General features: G+C 37.1%; 1 protein-coding gene across 1 annotated transcript in view; it reads right to left on the bottom strand.

The window, feature by feature from the left end:
- Nucleotides 1–960: 960 nt before the first annotated feature.
- Nucleotides 961–15000, bottom strand: part of VTA1 (vesicle trafficking 1) — a 73766-nt gene continuing 59726 nt past the window's right edge. The window contains exon 8 of the mRNA XM_032160449.2: nucleotides 961–2333. Within this exon, the coding sequence (XP_032016340.1) occupies nucleotides 2188–2333 (146 nt within the window). The 3' untranslated portion in view covers nucleotides 961–2187. The remainder of the gene's footprint in view (nucleotides 2334–15000) is intronic.

Raw genomic sequence — 15000 nt, 5'->3', positions numbered from 1 at the left:
AGCCATTCAGTAAATATATATGGAAGGAATAAATGAAAATTGCTAATCCTACTGTTACATCAGAACACATCTCCTAATTTTATTTTAAGATTTTATAGGAAAAAATACAAATACAAAGTTAACAAACATTGTATAGTTCAACCCCTCATGCAAGAAGGCATTTTTAAGCACTGGGCCACATAGACAACTGGGATTTCCTGATATTTGGGAAATAAATTATTAACAATTTACATTATTAGAGCATTAGTATTGACACTAAACATTTATGAAATGCTACCATGCGCTAAGCACTTCAGGTACTGTATCTCTTTTAATTCTCGTAACTATTGAGATGGCTAGTGGTGTCATTTCCATTTTACAGAGGTCTCTGTCACACCATGCAGCCCACTACCAGTGGACTCCGCGGTTTCTGTATTGTCTCCTTCCCTCTATGTGCTCTCCCAACTGGGAACCAAAAGGTAGGGTATAAAATAGGAGGTGATGGGTTTACTTTTTAGTGTCCAGACACATCAAGGTTTGAATTAAAATTTGCTGAACATCGTATAACACTAAAGGTCATCCTGGCCATCTTTCTATTGTAATAACATTCTAAAGAGCACTGGATTTCTAGATGCAAACGTGGAACCCTACAAATGTTCATACCTCTTGTAAAAGATAGGAAAATGTTTTTTAGGAGGCATGTTTTTTGGGGATTTTTTTGTGAGAATTTAGAACAGCTTAGTCAGTCTGAATATTTATTCTACCAAACCCTGTACAATAGCATTACATTTATGCAGAAAATAGTGGATATAAATATTATGAGTTGGTGATTTGTTTTTTCCCAAAAGGCCATTAGACTACGTGTCTTAACTTGTTCTTAGAGGGCCAAACAGTAAATGTTTTTAGACTCGCAAGCCATACAACTCTGCAGTTGTGGAAAGCAACCACAGACAAAACATAAATGAATGAGTATGTATAGGCTTGTTTCAAAGAAACTTTATTTACATAACAGGTGGCCAATCCATGGGCCAAAGCTTGCTGACCCTTGTGTTTAAAGATTCCCATCTTAGTAGCATGAATAAAATGGACCAGATAAATTTCAGGTAACTTTGTCAAATTTATCTTTAAAAAACAAAACAAAACAAAAACTGTTTCTTTCTATAGAAACACCCATATTCCTATAAATAAAAATGACTTTTAAAAAAGACAATTCTAGCAGGCAAATAAAAACAGACATTTGTCTTTGTAATAAGTTGAATTAGCTAAACGAATCCTTGTATTTATTTCTCACACAGCACAAATGCAGGTGGTACACAGTAAGTTCATAATTCCCCACAAAACTTATAAACTTAACAAATGGGAATCTAAACATAATATTCTGAATCATCCATAGCTATCCACTGTGTGGAATCCACTCTACAGCAGCAGAGGAGTACCTTAATTTAAAGCACCAAGTTTCCAGGCATTACTACAAATATCTTCTTTTCATTCTCTAATACATGCAGTCAAACTGCCTATGAAGCAAATACCAATTCATCTTATGCTTTAATAGATAAGGTAAAGCAGTTGGGAAATCAACATTATTCTTAAGTCTGAAAGTGATTCTACCTCTTTACCTTATTATATTTTCTCCCATGAAATTTTAAATTTTTAATGGAGTTATATTTAACATGAGAATAAATTAAAATTTGAACTTAATGTCTTTTCAGATTCATCCAGCAGTTTAGAATGTTCATATTTGTTTTATGTCTTGAGGGAAACAAAAACGTAATGTCTAATTTAGAATATTCTGGCAATCTTTATTAAAAGTTACATTTATAATTTTATAGCAAAGTAATAATCATCTGTTTGTCCAAACGTTACAGATTTTAAAAAATTCCCCTGATGTATGTAAATACAAAGCTTATTCCCAGTACACATTTTATAGAGGTGTGTTTTCATTTTTTGAAGCAGGGTTCAATGGACATTTTTAGGGTCTTGCTAACATCAGCCCTATATACTGAGATGACTGAATCTAGTAAATGGACAATGAAAACTGGTTGAGGCTGCTGATGAATGCTTCAACAAAAATCTGATACACACAGATTTCATTGTCATATTCAACGAAACCAAGTCTTCCTTAAAACTGTGATCCTGACAGACTGAAGATAGAGTAATGGACTGTTAGTTCCTCATGCCAAAAATACATGGGTCTGTCATACAAAGGCTTCATTCTCTGCCTGTCGTCAGTAACTTCAGAGCCTTTTGTAGATTCTGGACAGCAGTGCTTACATCTTCATACTGCAAAGCACTGCCAGCATATTTGCAGTACTTCTGAGCTCTAGCAAAGTCCTCTGGGGTTAGACGAATATCCCCTAGAAGAAAAAGAACAATTGGGATATTTATAAGAATATAAAAAGTGTTCTGTAAGGTTGGGCAAATGCTTATGCTTAAGATTAAAAAACATATTTAAGGCTATGTAAAAACAGTAGTTTTAGTCAATCTCATATGAACTTTGATACATTTTCTTCATTCTTTTCAATTGTCTTTTTATTACTAATATAAACCACAGACATGCCAATACGTAATAACTTAGATGAATTAAGATTTTCCTTCAAGAAGCATTAAGGATAAACAAAGATAGTAGCTTTGGTGTCTATGCTAGAATCACTTAGCCTCTCTCTTCATGGAACAATACAACACAGACTAAACCAATTCAACCCTCATTTGAGCTGGAATGTAAGTATCACCTTCAATAAAGAAAAGTGAATAACAAACTTTATGTAAAGAAAACCAGGTTGCTTAGCTTTTTTTTTTTTTTTTTTTTTTTGAGACAGAGTCTCGCTGTCGCCCAGGCTGGAGTGCAATGGCGCGATCTTGGCTCACTGCAGGCTCCGCCCCCCCGGGGTTCACACCATTCTCCTGCCTCAGCCTCCCAAGTAGCTGGGACTACAGGCGCCCGCCACCTCGCACGGCTAATTTTTTTTGTATTTTTAGTAGAGACGGGGTTTCACTGTGTTAGCCAGGATGGTCTCGATCTCTTGACCTCATGATCTGCCCGCCTCGGCCTCCCAAAGTGCTAGGATTACAGGCGTGAGCCACCGCGCCCAGCCAGCTTGTTTTAAGCATGAAAATATTTTACATGTTTGTGCCATCCATGTAAAAATTTCTTAAGGTTTCTTAAATTTTATATCACTGAAATATACAATTAAACATGTAAACAACCATTACATATTATTTCTCTAAAATTTATTCTTAGCAAGTTTTCTAGTTATACATATGATTAATTAATGTAGGGCCCAACTAAACAATTTCAGTTAAAAAAAACATTAAAAACATTTCATTTAATCTAAGATACGAATTTCCTTGAATATATATTTCTAAAGACAAAATTAAAAATGGATATTGTATCTTATCTTTTGAAATAACCACCATTTTCTTTGGAAATTTTTATGAGAATTCTCAGGAGTACTAATCAGAAGGCTGGGAAGCATAGACTATAACAAGCAGACAACATATTTCAATTCTGTTTGAAATAAGTACAAGGCTGTACTTAGAATAACTTCGTTTAGTTGCTTTTAATTTTGCCATATGTATATATTTTATGCTGCGTGTGTGTATACACAAACACACACGCAGCATAAAATTAAAAATTTGACATTACCTAGGCAAGGATTTCAAAGTAGGCAGCAACTCCAGGCAAGCGGATACAATATCCTGATCCAAATTATTATTTTCTAAAATTTTCAAAAAGAGCACTGAAACAATTTATGCTACTGTTTCCAGCACAGTGCCAGGCACCTGTAGGTGCTCAGTAACTTCACTGCATGAATATGAAAAAGCTGTATTTTAAATTATTTCCCACATTTTAAAACTAAGTTCATATAGAATTAAACATTAATTAAATGGCAGATTTTAAAATACACATATACTTACTAGTATAGGGTGCTAGAGTAAGTCTTCAAATATTTGTTGAACTAGTGGTATTTAAGATTACATAAAATTTGGCCTTTACTGTTGTGAATCAGGGATTACCGATTCCAATTTTAACAGAAGTTATTGACTTGGCATTTGTTGCCCATTAAACCTAAATATCAACTATCCTGCAGTTCTGTTGACAATTTAGTCAGGTATGCTCCAGTTCATATTTCTGATCTTGAAAAACACCTACCGGATTCTTTAATGGTTTTTCAAAATATATTTACACTACATATGCTGTCTAGGTGAGGAAACATCTTTGAAAATTGAGTTTACCTTAACGCTACTTTTTGTGCTGTAAGTCTCTCCTATCTCAGGGCACTCTTTTAAATATACAGGGCATCCATCCAGAATTTACTGGACGTGCTGAAAGAAGGCTGTAATGGTCAGATTAATCTTTATTTTTACAGCATTAGCTTTAGCACTGTTTGGCTGACATATCGCTTATTAGTAAGGTAAAATGTGTATAATGACAAGAACTCTGTTACTATTTTTGTTTTCTAAACTTATCTACTAAGGATTAAATTATTTTAAAACACAAATATTATTTTTTTGTGAAATAATTTCAATATTTAGAAAATGTGAATGAAATGGGTGCAGGAAATCAACATGGCACATGGATACATATGTAACAAACCTGCACATTGTGCACCTGTACCCTAAAGTATAATAAATAAATAAATAAATAAATAATTAAAAAAAAAAAAAGAAAATGCAAAAAAAAAAAAAAAAAAGCAGCAAAACAGCATCCTGGATTCTTGTCTCCATGTCAACCCTCTCAGGATCCAGTATAATCACAGGAATAGAGAAAAGCAAGTGGACTGAACCACATGAACCTAGGTTCTAGAGCTGCCCTTACTGTCCAATATGGAAGCCATAAGCTACCCCAACTGAGGTGTAACTGTAGAATACACACTGTATTTCAAAGACTTAGTACCAAAAAAAAAATTCTCATTAATTTTGTTATACAGATTATATAATCATTTTTTTACATAAAAAAAGAAAACGTGAATGAAAATATATTAACAGAAAAATATTAGATATAAAATATATAAAGCTTACAGATATGCATAACCAATTATGTAACTCATATATAAACTACAAGAACTAAGTAACAACCAATGTATAGATTTAGATCCAAAATGTAATTTATAGACATATAGAGATATTTATTTTCAACAATGAAAAATATAAGCTAAAAAATCATGTTACTTGCTATTTTGTAACACATAGGCTCTCCTTTATTTTAAAAATATAGTAGTCTACAATTCATTAATAAAATATGAATTAAATTCTTAAACTGAGTAAAAATAAAATGTCACCTAATTATGAGTCTTTAAAATTAGTATTTAAAAACTCAACAGAGAAAACGAAAAACATATAAGGGTAAACACATTTCAGAAAGAGAACAAGTGTTAAATTTCAGTTTATCTGACTTTATACTCAAAAAGGTCAATATAAGCTTAATGCACCAAAATAAAAGCTGTTTTTTTCTATCATTAAAATTTACTAGAGGCCATAATCAGAACCAGAGAGTGTGCAAGTGGACCTAAAAGATGCTTCAAAGATTAGAGAGATTGTCTAATATATCTCTCTTCTGAAATCTTAGCTTATAAGTTCCAGACGAGCTGCAGACAAGACCATCTATATATAAGAGGGCTTCATCTCCTCTTCAGAGGTCAGGACAAGATCAGGCAGAAGAGAGCTAGAACTATCAGTTAAATCCTCTACTACAGTGGCAAAGACAGCCTGGGTCAGCACTGGATCAAAGATAACATTACTTGGTGTAAAGAAAAATCACTGCATGCTCTGTTGACATAAGCATCCATTTCCAAGGTTGATATATCTAATGTCATAAGAGAGGATAGAACACTTAATTGTAAATATTTCCAAAATGAGTCTTTAGCGGCTCTTTCCAATTTAACTAGATAGTTCTAGAAATTCTTATGTCAAGGGCTTTGGATAATCTCATTCTGGTATACTCTATTATCCTTTGACTTGGATGGAACACACAGGACACAGACTGAACCTTCATACATACAGGCATTGCTAAGACATGTCACTTAACAATTCCAACAATAGTAGTAATGAATACAGGCAGAATTTCATTATGTCAAGTGCTGTGCTAAATACTATTCAGATATTATATCACTTAATGCTCAAAAAACTTTTTTTTTTTTTTTTTTTGAGATGGAGTCTCACTCTGTCGCCCAGGCTGGAGTGCAGTGGCATGATCTTGGCTCACTGCAAGCTTCACCTCCTGGGTTCATGCCATTCTCCTGCCTCAGCCTCCCAAGTAGCTGGGACTACAGGCGCCCACCACCATGCCTGGCTAATTTTTTTGTAATTTTTCAGTAGAGACAGGGTTTCACCGTGTTAGCCAAGATGGTCTCAATCTCCTGACCTCATGATCCACCCACCTCGGCCTCCCAAAGTGCTGGGATTACAGGCGTGAGCCACCGTGCCTAGCCAATGCTCAAAAAACTTTATCAGGTAAGTTGTCATTCACACTCTAATACTATTCAGAGATGTAAAAGTAAAAAAGTAAACACTGTGGTTCAAATACCTACCTATCCAATTCCACTCTCCAGAGTCAGCCACAAATTCATTACAATATATTTAATATACATTAATATCACACATATATGCATTAAAAGGTGATTAAATACTAAGCAGTAAGGAGAAATATGTAGCAGAAAAGGGATATAAGAAGTACTAGAAGCGGTAGTAATGGTAGTGACAGTGGTTACAAATGCACTATTTTTAAAAAAGACTTTATTTTTTAGGCAGTTTTAAGTTCACAGCAAAGTTGAGACGATGGTACAGAGATTTCCCTTATCTCCCTTTCCCCACCATGCATAGTTTCCTCCATTATTAAACTCCCCAACTTGAGTGGTACATTTGTCACAATCGATGAACCTGCATTGATCCATCAGTATTACCCAGAGTCTATGTTAGGGTTTACTCTTGATGTTGTGCATTCCATGAGTTTGGACAAATTTATAATGACATATATCTATTGTTATAGTGTGATATGGTTTGGATTTGTGTCCCCACCCAAATCTCCTGTCGAATAGGAGGAGAGGCCTGGTAGGAGGTGAGTGGATCATGGGGATGGATGTCCCCCTTGCTGTTCTTGTGATAGTGAGTTCTCATGAGATCTAATGGTTTAAAAGTGTGTGGCACTTCCCCCTTCCCTCTCCTATTGCCGTATGAAGAAGGTGCCTGCTTCCCCTTCACCTTCCATGTGACTTGATGAATGACTTTGACCAAAATGCTGATAATGATACGGACAATGAAGTCCAGCCTGAGGTGGTTTCAGATGGAGATGAGGAATTTATTGGGAACTGGAGTAAGGTCACTTTTGCTATGCTTTAGAAAGAGGCTGGAGGCATTTTGCCCCTGCCCTAGAGATCTGTGGAACTTTGAAATTGAGAGAGATGATTTAGGGTATCCGGCAAAAGAAATTTCTAAGTAGCAAAGCATTCAAGAGGTGACCTGGCTGTTTCTAAAAGTGTACGCTCATATGCATGAACAAAGAGATTATCTGAAACTGGAACTTATATTTAAAAAACAGAGCATAAAAGTTTGGAAAATTTGCAGCCTGATCATGTGGTACAAAAGAAAAACCTGTTTTCTGGGGCAAAATTCAAGTCTGTCACCCAAATGTGCATAAGTAAAGAGGGGCCGAATGTTAACAGCCAAGACAGTGGGGCAAAATGTCTCTAGGGCATTTCACAGACCACCACAGCAGATCCCGCCATCACAGGCTTGGAGACCTAGAAGGAAAAAATGGTTTCATGAGCCAGATACAGGGCCAGGTGCTCTGTGCAGCCTTGGGACATGGCACCCCAGCTGCTCCAGCTCCAGCCATAGATAAAAGGGGCCAAGGTGTGGCTTGGGCCATGGCTTTAGAGGGTACAAGCCCCAAGCCTTGGTGGCATCCACATGGTGTTGGGCCTATGGGTGCGCAGAAGGCAAGAAGTGAGGTTTGGGAATCTCTGCCTAGATTTCAAAGAATGTATGGAAATGCCTGGATGTCTAGGCAGAAGTGTGCTGCACTGGTGGAGCCCTCATGGAATACCGCTACAAGGGCAGTGCAGAGAAGATATGGGGGGTTGGAGCCCCCATGCAGCATCCCCACTGGGGCACTGCCTAGTGGAGCTGTGAGAAGAGGGCCACCGTCCTCTAGACCCAGAACAGTAGACCTACTGACAGCTTACATCATGCACCTGAAAAAACCACAGGCACTCAACACCAGCCTGTGAAAGCAGCCAAGGGGGCTGTACCCTGCACAGCCACAGGGGTGGAGCTGCCCAAGGCCTTGGGAGCCCACCCCTTGCATTGGCATGACCTGGAAGTGAGACATGGAGTCAAAGGAGATTATTTTGGAGCTTTACAATTGAATGACTGCCCTGGTGGGCTTCAGACTTGCATGGGGCCTGTAGCCCCTTTGTTTTGGCCAATTTCTCCCATTAAGAATGGGAGCATTTATTCAATGCCTGCACCCTCACTGTATCTCGGAGGTAACTAACTTGTTTTTGATTTTACAGGCTCATAGGTAGAAAGGACTTACCTTGTCTCAGGTGAGAGTCTGGACTATAAACTTTTGAGTTAATGCTGAAATGAGTTAAGACTGGTGGACTATTGAGAAGAGATACTTGTATTTTGGAATATGAGAAGGACATGAGATTTGGGAGGGGCCAGGAACAGAATGATATGATTTGGACTTGTGTCCCTGCCCAAACCTCATGTTGAATTGAAGGAGGGGCCTGGTGAGAGGTAACTGGATCATGGGGGTGGATGTGCCCCTTGTTATTCTTGTGATAGTGAGGTCTCATGAGATCTGATGGTTTAAAAGTATGTGGCACTTCCCCCTTCCCTCTCTGTCTCCTGCTGCCATGTGAGGAAGATGCCTGCTTCTCCCTCACCTTTTGCCATGATTGTAAGTTTCCTGAGGCCTCCCAGTCATGCTTACTGTTAAGCCTGTGTAACTGTGAGTCTTAAACCTCTACTCTTCATAAATTACTCAGTCTCAGGTAGTTCTTTATAGCAATATGAGAACAGACTAATACACAGTGTCGTACAAAATAGATTCACCGCCCTAAAACTTCTCTGTCATCCACTCATTCATACCTCCCTCTCCCCCTAACTCTTGGCAACTGGTGATCTTTTACCCCCTCTATAGTTTGCCTTTTTTGGAATGTCATACACTTGGAATTATACAGTATATAGCTTTTTAATTGGTTCCTTTCACTTTGTAATATGCATTTAAGTTTCCTCCATGTCTTTTCATAGTTTGATAGCTCATTTCCTTCTAGCACTGAATAATATCCCATTGTCTAGATGTACTGCAGTTTATTTATCCATTCACCTACAGCAAGATAATCTTGGTTCCTTCCGTGTTTTGGCAATTATAAACAGAGCTGCTATAAACCTTTGCTTGCAGGTTTTCATGTGAATATATGTTTTAAATGCATTCAGGTAAATACCAAGGACACAACTGCAGGATCCTAAGGTAAATATATTTAGTTAAATAAGAAACTGCCAAACTGTCTTTTGAAGTAGCTGTATCAGTTTGCATTCCCACCAGCAATGAATGAGAGTTTCTGTGGTTCCACATCATCACCAGCATTTGGTGCTGTCAATGTTGTGGATTTTGGCCATTCTAATAGGTATGTAGTGGTATCTCATTGTTCTAATTTGCATCTTCCTGATGATATATGCGGTGGAGTTTCTTCTCATATGTCTGCTTTCCATTTGTATAACCTCTTTGGTCAGGTGCCTGTAAAGGCCTTTTGCTAATTTTTAAATAGGGTTGTCTGTGTTACTGTTCTTTAGGAGTTCTATGTATATTTTGTTAACAGTACTTAATCAGATAAGCCTTTTGCAATGTTTTCCCTCAGTCTGTGGCTTTGTCTTTTCATTTTCTTTTTTTTTTTTTTTTTCTAGAGACGGAGTCTCGCTCTTTCACCCAGGCCGGACTGCAGTGGCGCTATCTTGGCTCACTGCAAGCTCCACCTCCCGGGTTCATGCCATTCTGCCTCAGCCGCCCGAGTAGCTGGGATTACAGGCACCCGCCACTGCCCAGCTAATTTTTTGTATTTTTAGTAGAGACGGGGTTTCACCATGTTAGCCAAGATGGTCTCGATCTCCAGACCTCGTGATCTGTCTTTTCATTTTCTTGACAGCATCTTTAGAAGGGCAGAAAATTTTAATCTTAATGAAATCTGCCTTATCATTTCTTTCTTTTATGGGTCATGCATTTAAAAAGTCATTGCTCAGCCCAAAGTCCTCTGGATTTTCTCTTATGCTATCTTTTGGAGGTTTTATAGTTTTATATTTTACTTCTTAAATTTATTTTTTACTAAGGTAAAGTATTCATATATAATTTGCCATCTTTACAATTTCAAAGCATACATTTCAGTGGTAATAAAAACACGTATATTCTTTTTTTTCCACTTGCATCCTCCACTCCTTCCCCCTTTCCCTCCTGGCCTTTGGTAACCACCAATCTACTCTCTGTTTTCATAAGATCCACCTTTTTTAGCTCCCACATGTGAGTGAGAACATATGATATGTGTCTGTCTGTGCTTGGCTTATTTTATTTCAAACAATGACCTCTAGTTCTATCCATGTTGCTGCAAATATAGAATTCTTTTCTTTTTTTGGCTGAATAATATTCCATTGTGTATATACACATTTTCTTTATTCATTCATCCACTGATGGCCATTTAGGCTGATTCCATTTTTTGGCTACTGTGAATAGTGCTGCAATAAACATGAGAATGTAGATTTCTCGCAGTATATTAATTTCCTTTCTTTTGGATATTGTTTTCCTTTCCTTTGGAATTGTTGAATCATATGGTACTTCTATTTTTAGTTATTTGAGAAACCTCTGCACTGTTCTCTATGCCTGTCTTTTGGTATGGGCCATTTTAACTAGGGTAAAATGATAATGCAATGTGATTTTCATTTGTATTTTTCTGACGATTAGTGATGCTGAGCATTTTTTCATATACTTGACATTTCATATATGAAATGTTAGGTCTTTTGCCCATTTTTGAATTGCATTATTTGTTTTTTGCTATTGAGTTGTCTGAGCTCCTTATGTATTCTGGTTATTAATCCCTTGTCAGATAGATGGATAGCAAATATTTTCTCCCATTCCATGAGTTGTCTTTTCACTTTGTTGATTTTTTCCTTTGCCATGCTGAAGCATTTTAGCTGGATCTAATCCCATTTGGCCATTTTTGCTTTATTTGCCTATGCTTTCAAGGTCTTACACACAAAAAAATCTTTGCATAGACCAATGTTCTGGAGCATTTCTCTAATGTTTTCTTGTAACAGTTTCAAAGGTCTTAGATTTGAGGTTTCAGATGTAAGTCTTTAATACATTTTGACTTGATTTTTGTGTATGATGAGAGATGGGGGTTTACTTTCATTCTTTTGCATATAGTTATCCAGTTTTCCCAGCACTATTTATTGAAAAAAATTGTCCTTTCCCCACTGTATGTTCTCAGCACCTTTGTCAAAAATGAGTTGGTTGTAAATGCATAAATGTGTATCAGGATTCTCTATTCTGTTCCACTGGTCCACATGTCTGTTTTTTATGCCAGTACCATGTTGTTTTGGTTATCATAGCTTTGTAGTAAATTTTGAAGTCAGTGTGATGCCTTTAGCTTTGCCCTTTTTGCTCAGTTTTGCTTTTACTATTCAGGGTCTTTTATCATTCTATATAAATCTTAGGGTTCTTTTTTTTTTTTTTTTTTGGTGAAATGTCATTTTGTGAAGAATGTCATTGGCATTTTGATAGGGATTGCATGGAATCTGTATACTGCTTTGGGTAGTATTGTTATTTTAATAATATTAATTCTTCCAATCCATAAGCATGGAGTATCTTTCCATTTTTTTATGTGTCTTCTATTACATTCATCAGAATTTTATATAGTTTTTCTTAGTTATTAATATATACACAATGGTATATATACACAATGGAATATTATAGTTATTAATAACTAACTTCTTTAGTTAGATCAATTCCCAGGTATTTTATATTTTTTTGTATTTGTATTTTTTTGTATTACATTTTTGTATTACATTCATCAGAATCTTATATAGCTTTTCTTAGTTAATATATACACATGGTGTATATACACAATGGAATATTATAGTTAGTTATTAATAACTAACTTCTTTAGTTAGATCGATTCCCAGGTATTTTATATGTTTTTGTAGCTATGGTAAATGGGATTGCTTTCTTAATTTGATTTTCAGATTATTTGCTGTTGGTGTATATAAATGCTACTGATTTTTGTACGTTGATTCTGTATCCTGTAACTTCACTAAATATATCAGTTCTAATGGTTTTTTGGTGGAGTCTTTAGGTTTTTATAGGCATAAGATCATGCCATCTGTGAGGAAGGCTAATTTGACTTCTTCCTTTTCAATTTGGATGAACTTTATTTCTTTTGCCTAACTGCTCTATTATCTATACTGTAAAATTGCTCTATACTAAAAAATTACATACAGAGTATTAATTCTACCAGTGGATTTTATACCTTGAAATGTTTTCTTCTGCACATTAGTGTTTTCTTTCAGACTGAAGAACTCCCCTTAGCTCTTCTTGCAAGATGGGTCAGCTTTTGTGTCTGGGAAAGACTATATCTCTCCTTCATATTTGAGTGACAGTTTTGCTGGATACAATATTCCTAGAGGACAGTTTTTTTTTTTTGAAAATGTTGTTCCAATCCCTACTGGCCTGTTGAGAAGGCTGTTGCCAGACGATTTGGAGCTCCTTTATAGGATATTTGCTTTTCTCTTGCTGTTTTAAGGACCTTCTCTTTGTCCTTGGCCTTTAGCATTTGATTACTACATGCCTTCAGGTAGTCTTATTTGGGGGTTGAATCTGTTTGGTGTTAAAAGACCTTGCTGTACCTGGATATTGATATCTTTCTCAAGTTTTGGAAAATTTTCTGTTATTATTTCTTTGAATAAGCTTTCTACCTCTCGCTCAGCTCCCTCTTGAACATCAATGGCTCTTAGATTTGGTCTTCTGAAGTAGATTTCTCTATCTTGAAAAGCCAGTCCTTTTCGGTCTCTTTTTTTCCTTCTTCTGACTGTGTGTTTTCAAATAGCTGGTCTTTGAGCTCACTGATTTTTTTCTTCTGCTTACTTCATTCTGTTGTTGAGAGCCTCAAAAGAGTTCTCCAGTTCAGCAAATGTATTTCTCAGTTCCAAGATTTGATTTTTTTTTGAAAAATTATTCCAATAGCTGTCAAATTTCTTTATTGCTTTTCTGTATTACCTTAGATGTCAATGAGTTTTCTTAAAATTGTTATTCTAAAGTCTTAGTCAGAAAGCTCACAAACTGCTGGCTTGTTAGGGTCAGTCTGGGGATTTTTTTTTTTTTTGACGGAATCTGTCACCCAGGCTGGAGAGTGCAGGGGGGAGACCCTGGCCCACTGCACTCTCTGCCTTCCAGGTTCAAGCAATTCTCCTGCCTCAGCCTCCCAAGTAGCTGGGATTACAGGCATGCACCACCATGCCTGGCTAATTTTTTTTGTATTTTCAGTAGAGACATGGTTTCGCCATGTTGGCCAGGCTGGTCTTGGACTCCTGACCTCAGGTAATCCGCCCACCTCAGCCTCCCAAAGTGCTGGGATTACAGGCTTGAGCCACTGTGCCTGGCCAGGATTTTTGCTTTGTCCTTTTGAGAACGTCATGATTCCCTGTTTGTTGTTGTTTCTTGTGGGTCTTTCCTATGTCTTTGCACTGGAAGAATTAGTTATTCATTCCAGTTTTCTCTGTCCAGCTTGTTTTGGTTTTTATTGCATATATTTGTTTAACAAATCTTCACTGCTAGGTCGCTACCTCCTTTTCAGCTCTAGGTGGCGCCGTAAGTCCAGGCTTGCCTCAGCTCTAGTAAACGTTTGGAGCGCTGAAGGTCCCAAATGGATTACACTGGCAGTGTGGGAAGGCAGGCTAGGTAGGGGTTTGTGCCTACAGGACCTGGGAAAGGTACCTCCTACAGCGTGGTACTGCTGAACGGCCATTCTGATTTGGTGTCTTCTTTGGCCAAGTTGCACAGTGAAGTTTCTGGGGCTGGGAATAATTGTCTCTGCTGGTCTTCAGTGGTATTTTCCCTTCAGGCGGTCATGATGCTACCTGTGGGCTAAGGCAAGGACAGATCTCCTGCCAGGGAACCCAAGGAGGTGGGGAAGATGGTTGACCACTTCAATTTTACTTCTTCTAGTGTAGAAATTATGAGGTCGGGGAGATTTTCTGTGTGGGCATAAGGGTAGGGCAGAAGCATCATGAAAGTGGAAGTCCGATTCTCCTACTGGAGTTTTTCCACTTCTCTGTGGCCCCAGGAACTATTTCATCCTCATACTTGGGCTCTGGGTTGTTGCTGGTGTTGATCTTGGTGCTGTATATTTGTTTCTCATTTTCTGTTGGTGGGAAATGAAGTCAGTATGCTTCTACACTGCCATTTTGGAACCAGAAGTCCCTAGTTTTGGAGTTCAAATTTAGGCATCAGAACCATTTTGAGTTAAATTTTGAGATGAGTGGAAGGTCTGTGTCTAGATTCACTTTTTTTTTGCTGTATGTGGCTGTCCTGTTACTCCAGCACCATTTATTGAAAAGAGTATCTCTTTTCAATGGTATTCCCTTTGCTCCTTTTGTCAAAGATCATATGACTTTTTCTATATGGGTCTATTTTTGGACTCTCTGTCTCACTGATATATTTGTCTGTTCTTCTGCCAATACCATACTATCTAGATTACTGCAGATTTATATTATGTTTTGAAGTCAGGTGGTGTCAGTCCTCCAACTTTGTTATTCTCCTTCAATACTATGTTGATTATTCTGGGTCTTCTGCCACTCCATATAAACTTTAGATAGTTGGAGTACATATGCACCAAACAACTTGCTGGGATTTTGATGGAAAGTGTCCATAATCTATAGATCAAGCTGGGAAGAACTAACATCTTGAGAATACAGAGTCTTCTTATGCATAATCATGAAATCTCCATTTATGTAATTCTTTGATTCTTTCATGAG

The sequence above is a fragment of the Hylobates moloch genome, unplaced genomic scaffold, assembly GCF_009828535.3.
Source record: "Hylobates moloch isolate HMO894 unplaced genomic scaffold, HMol_V3 SCAFFOLD_2, whole genome shotgun sequence".
In the NCBI taxonomy this organism is placed as follows: domain Eukaryota; kingdom Metazoa; phylum Chordata; class Mammalia; order Primates; family Hylobatidae; genus Hylobates; species Hylobates moloch.
This window is presented reverse-complemented; position numbering and strand designations above follow the sequence as displayed.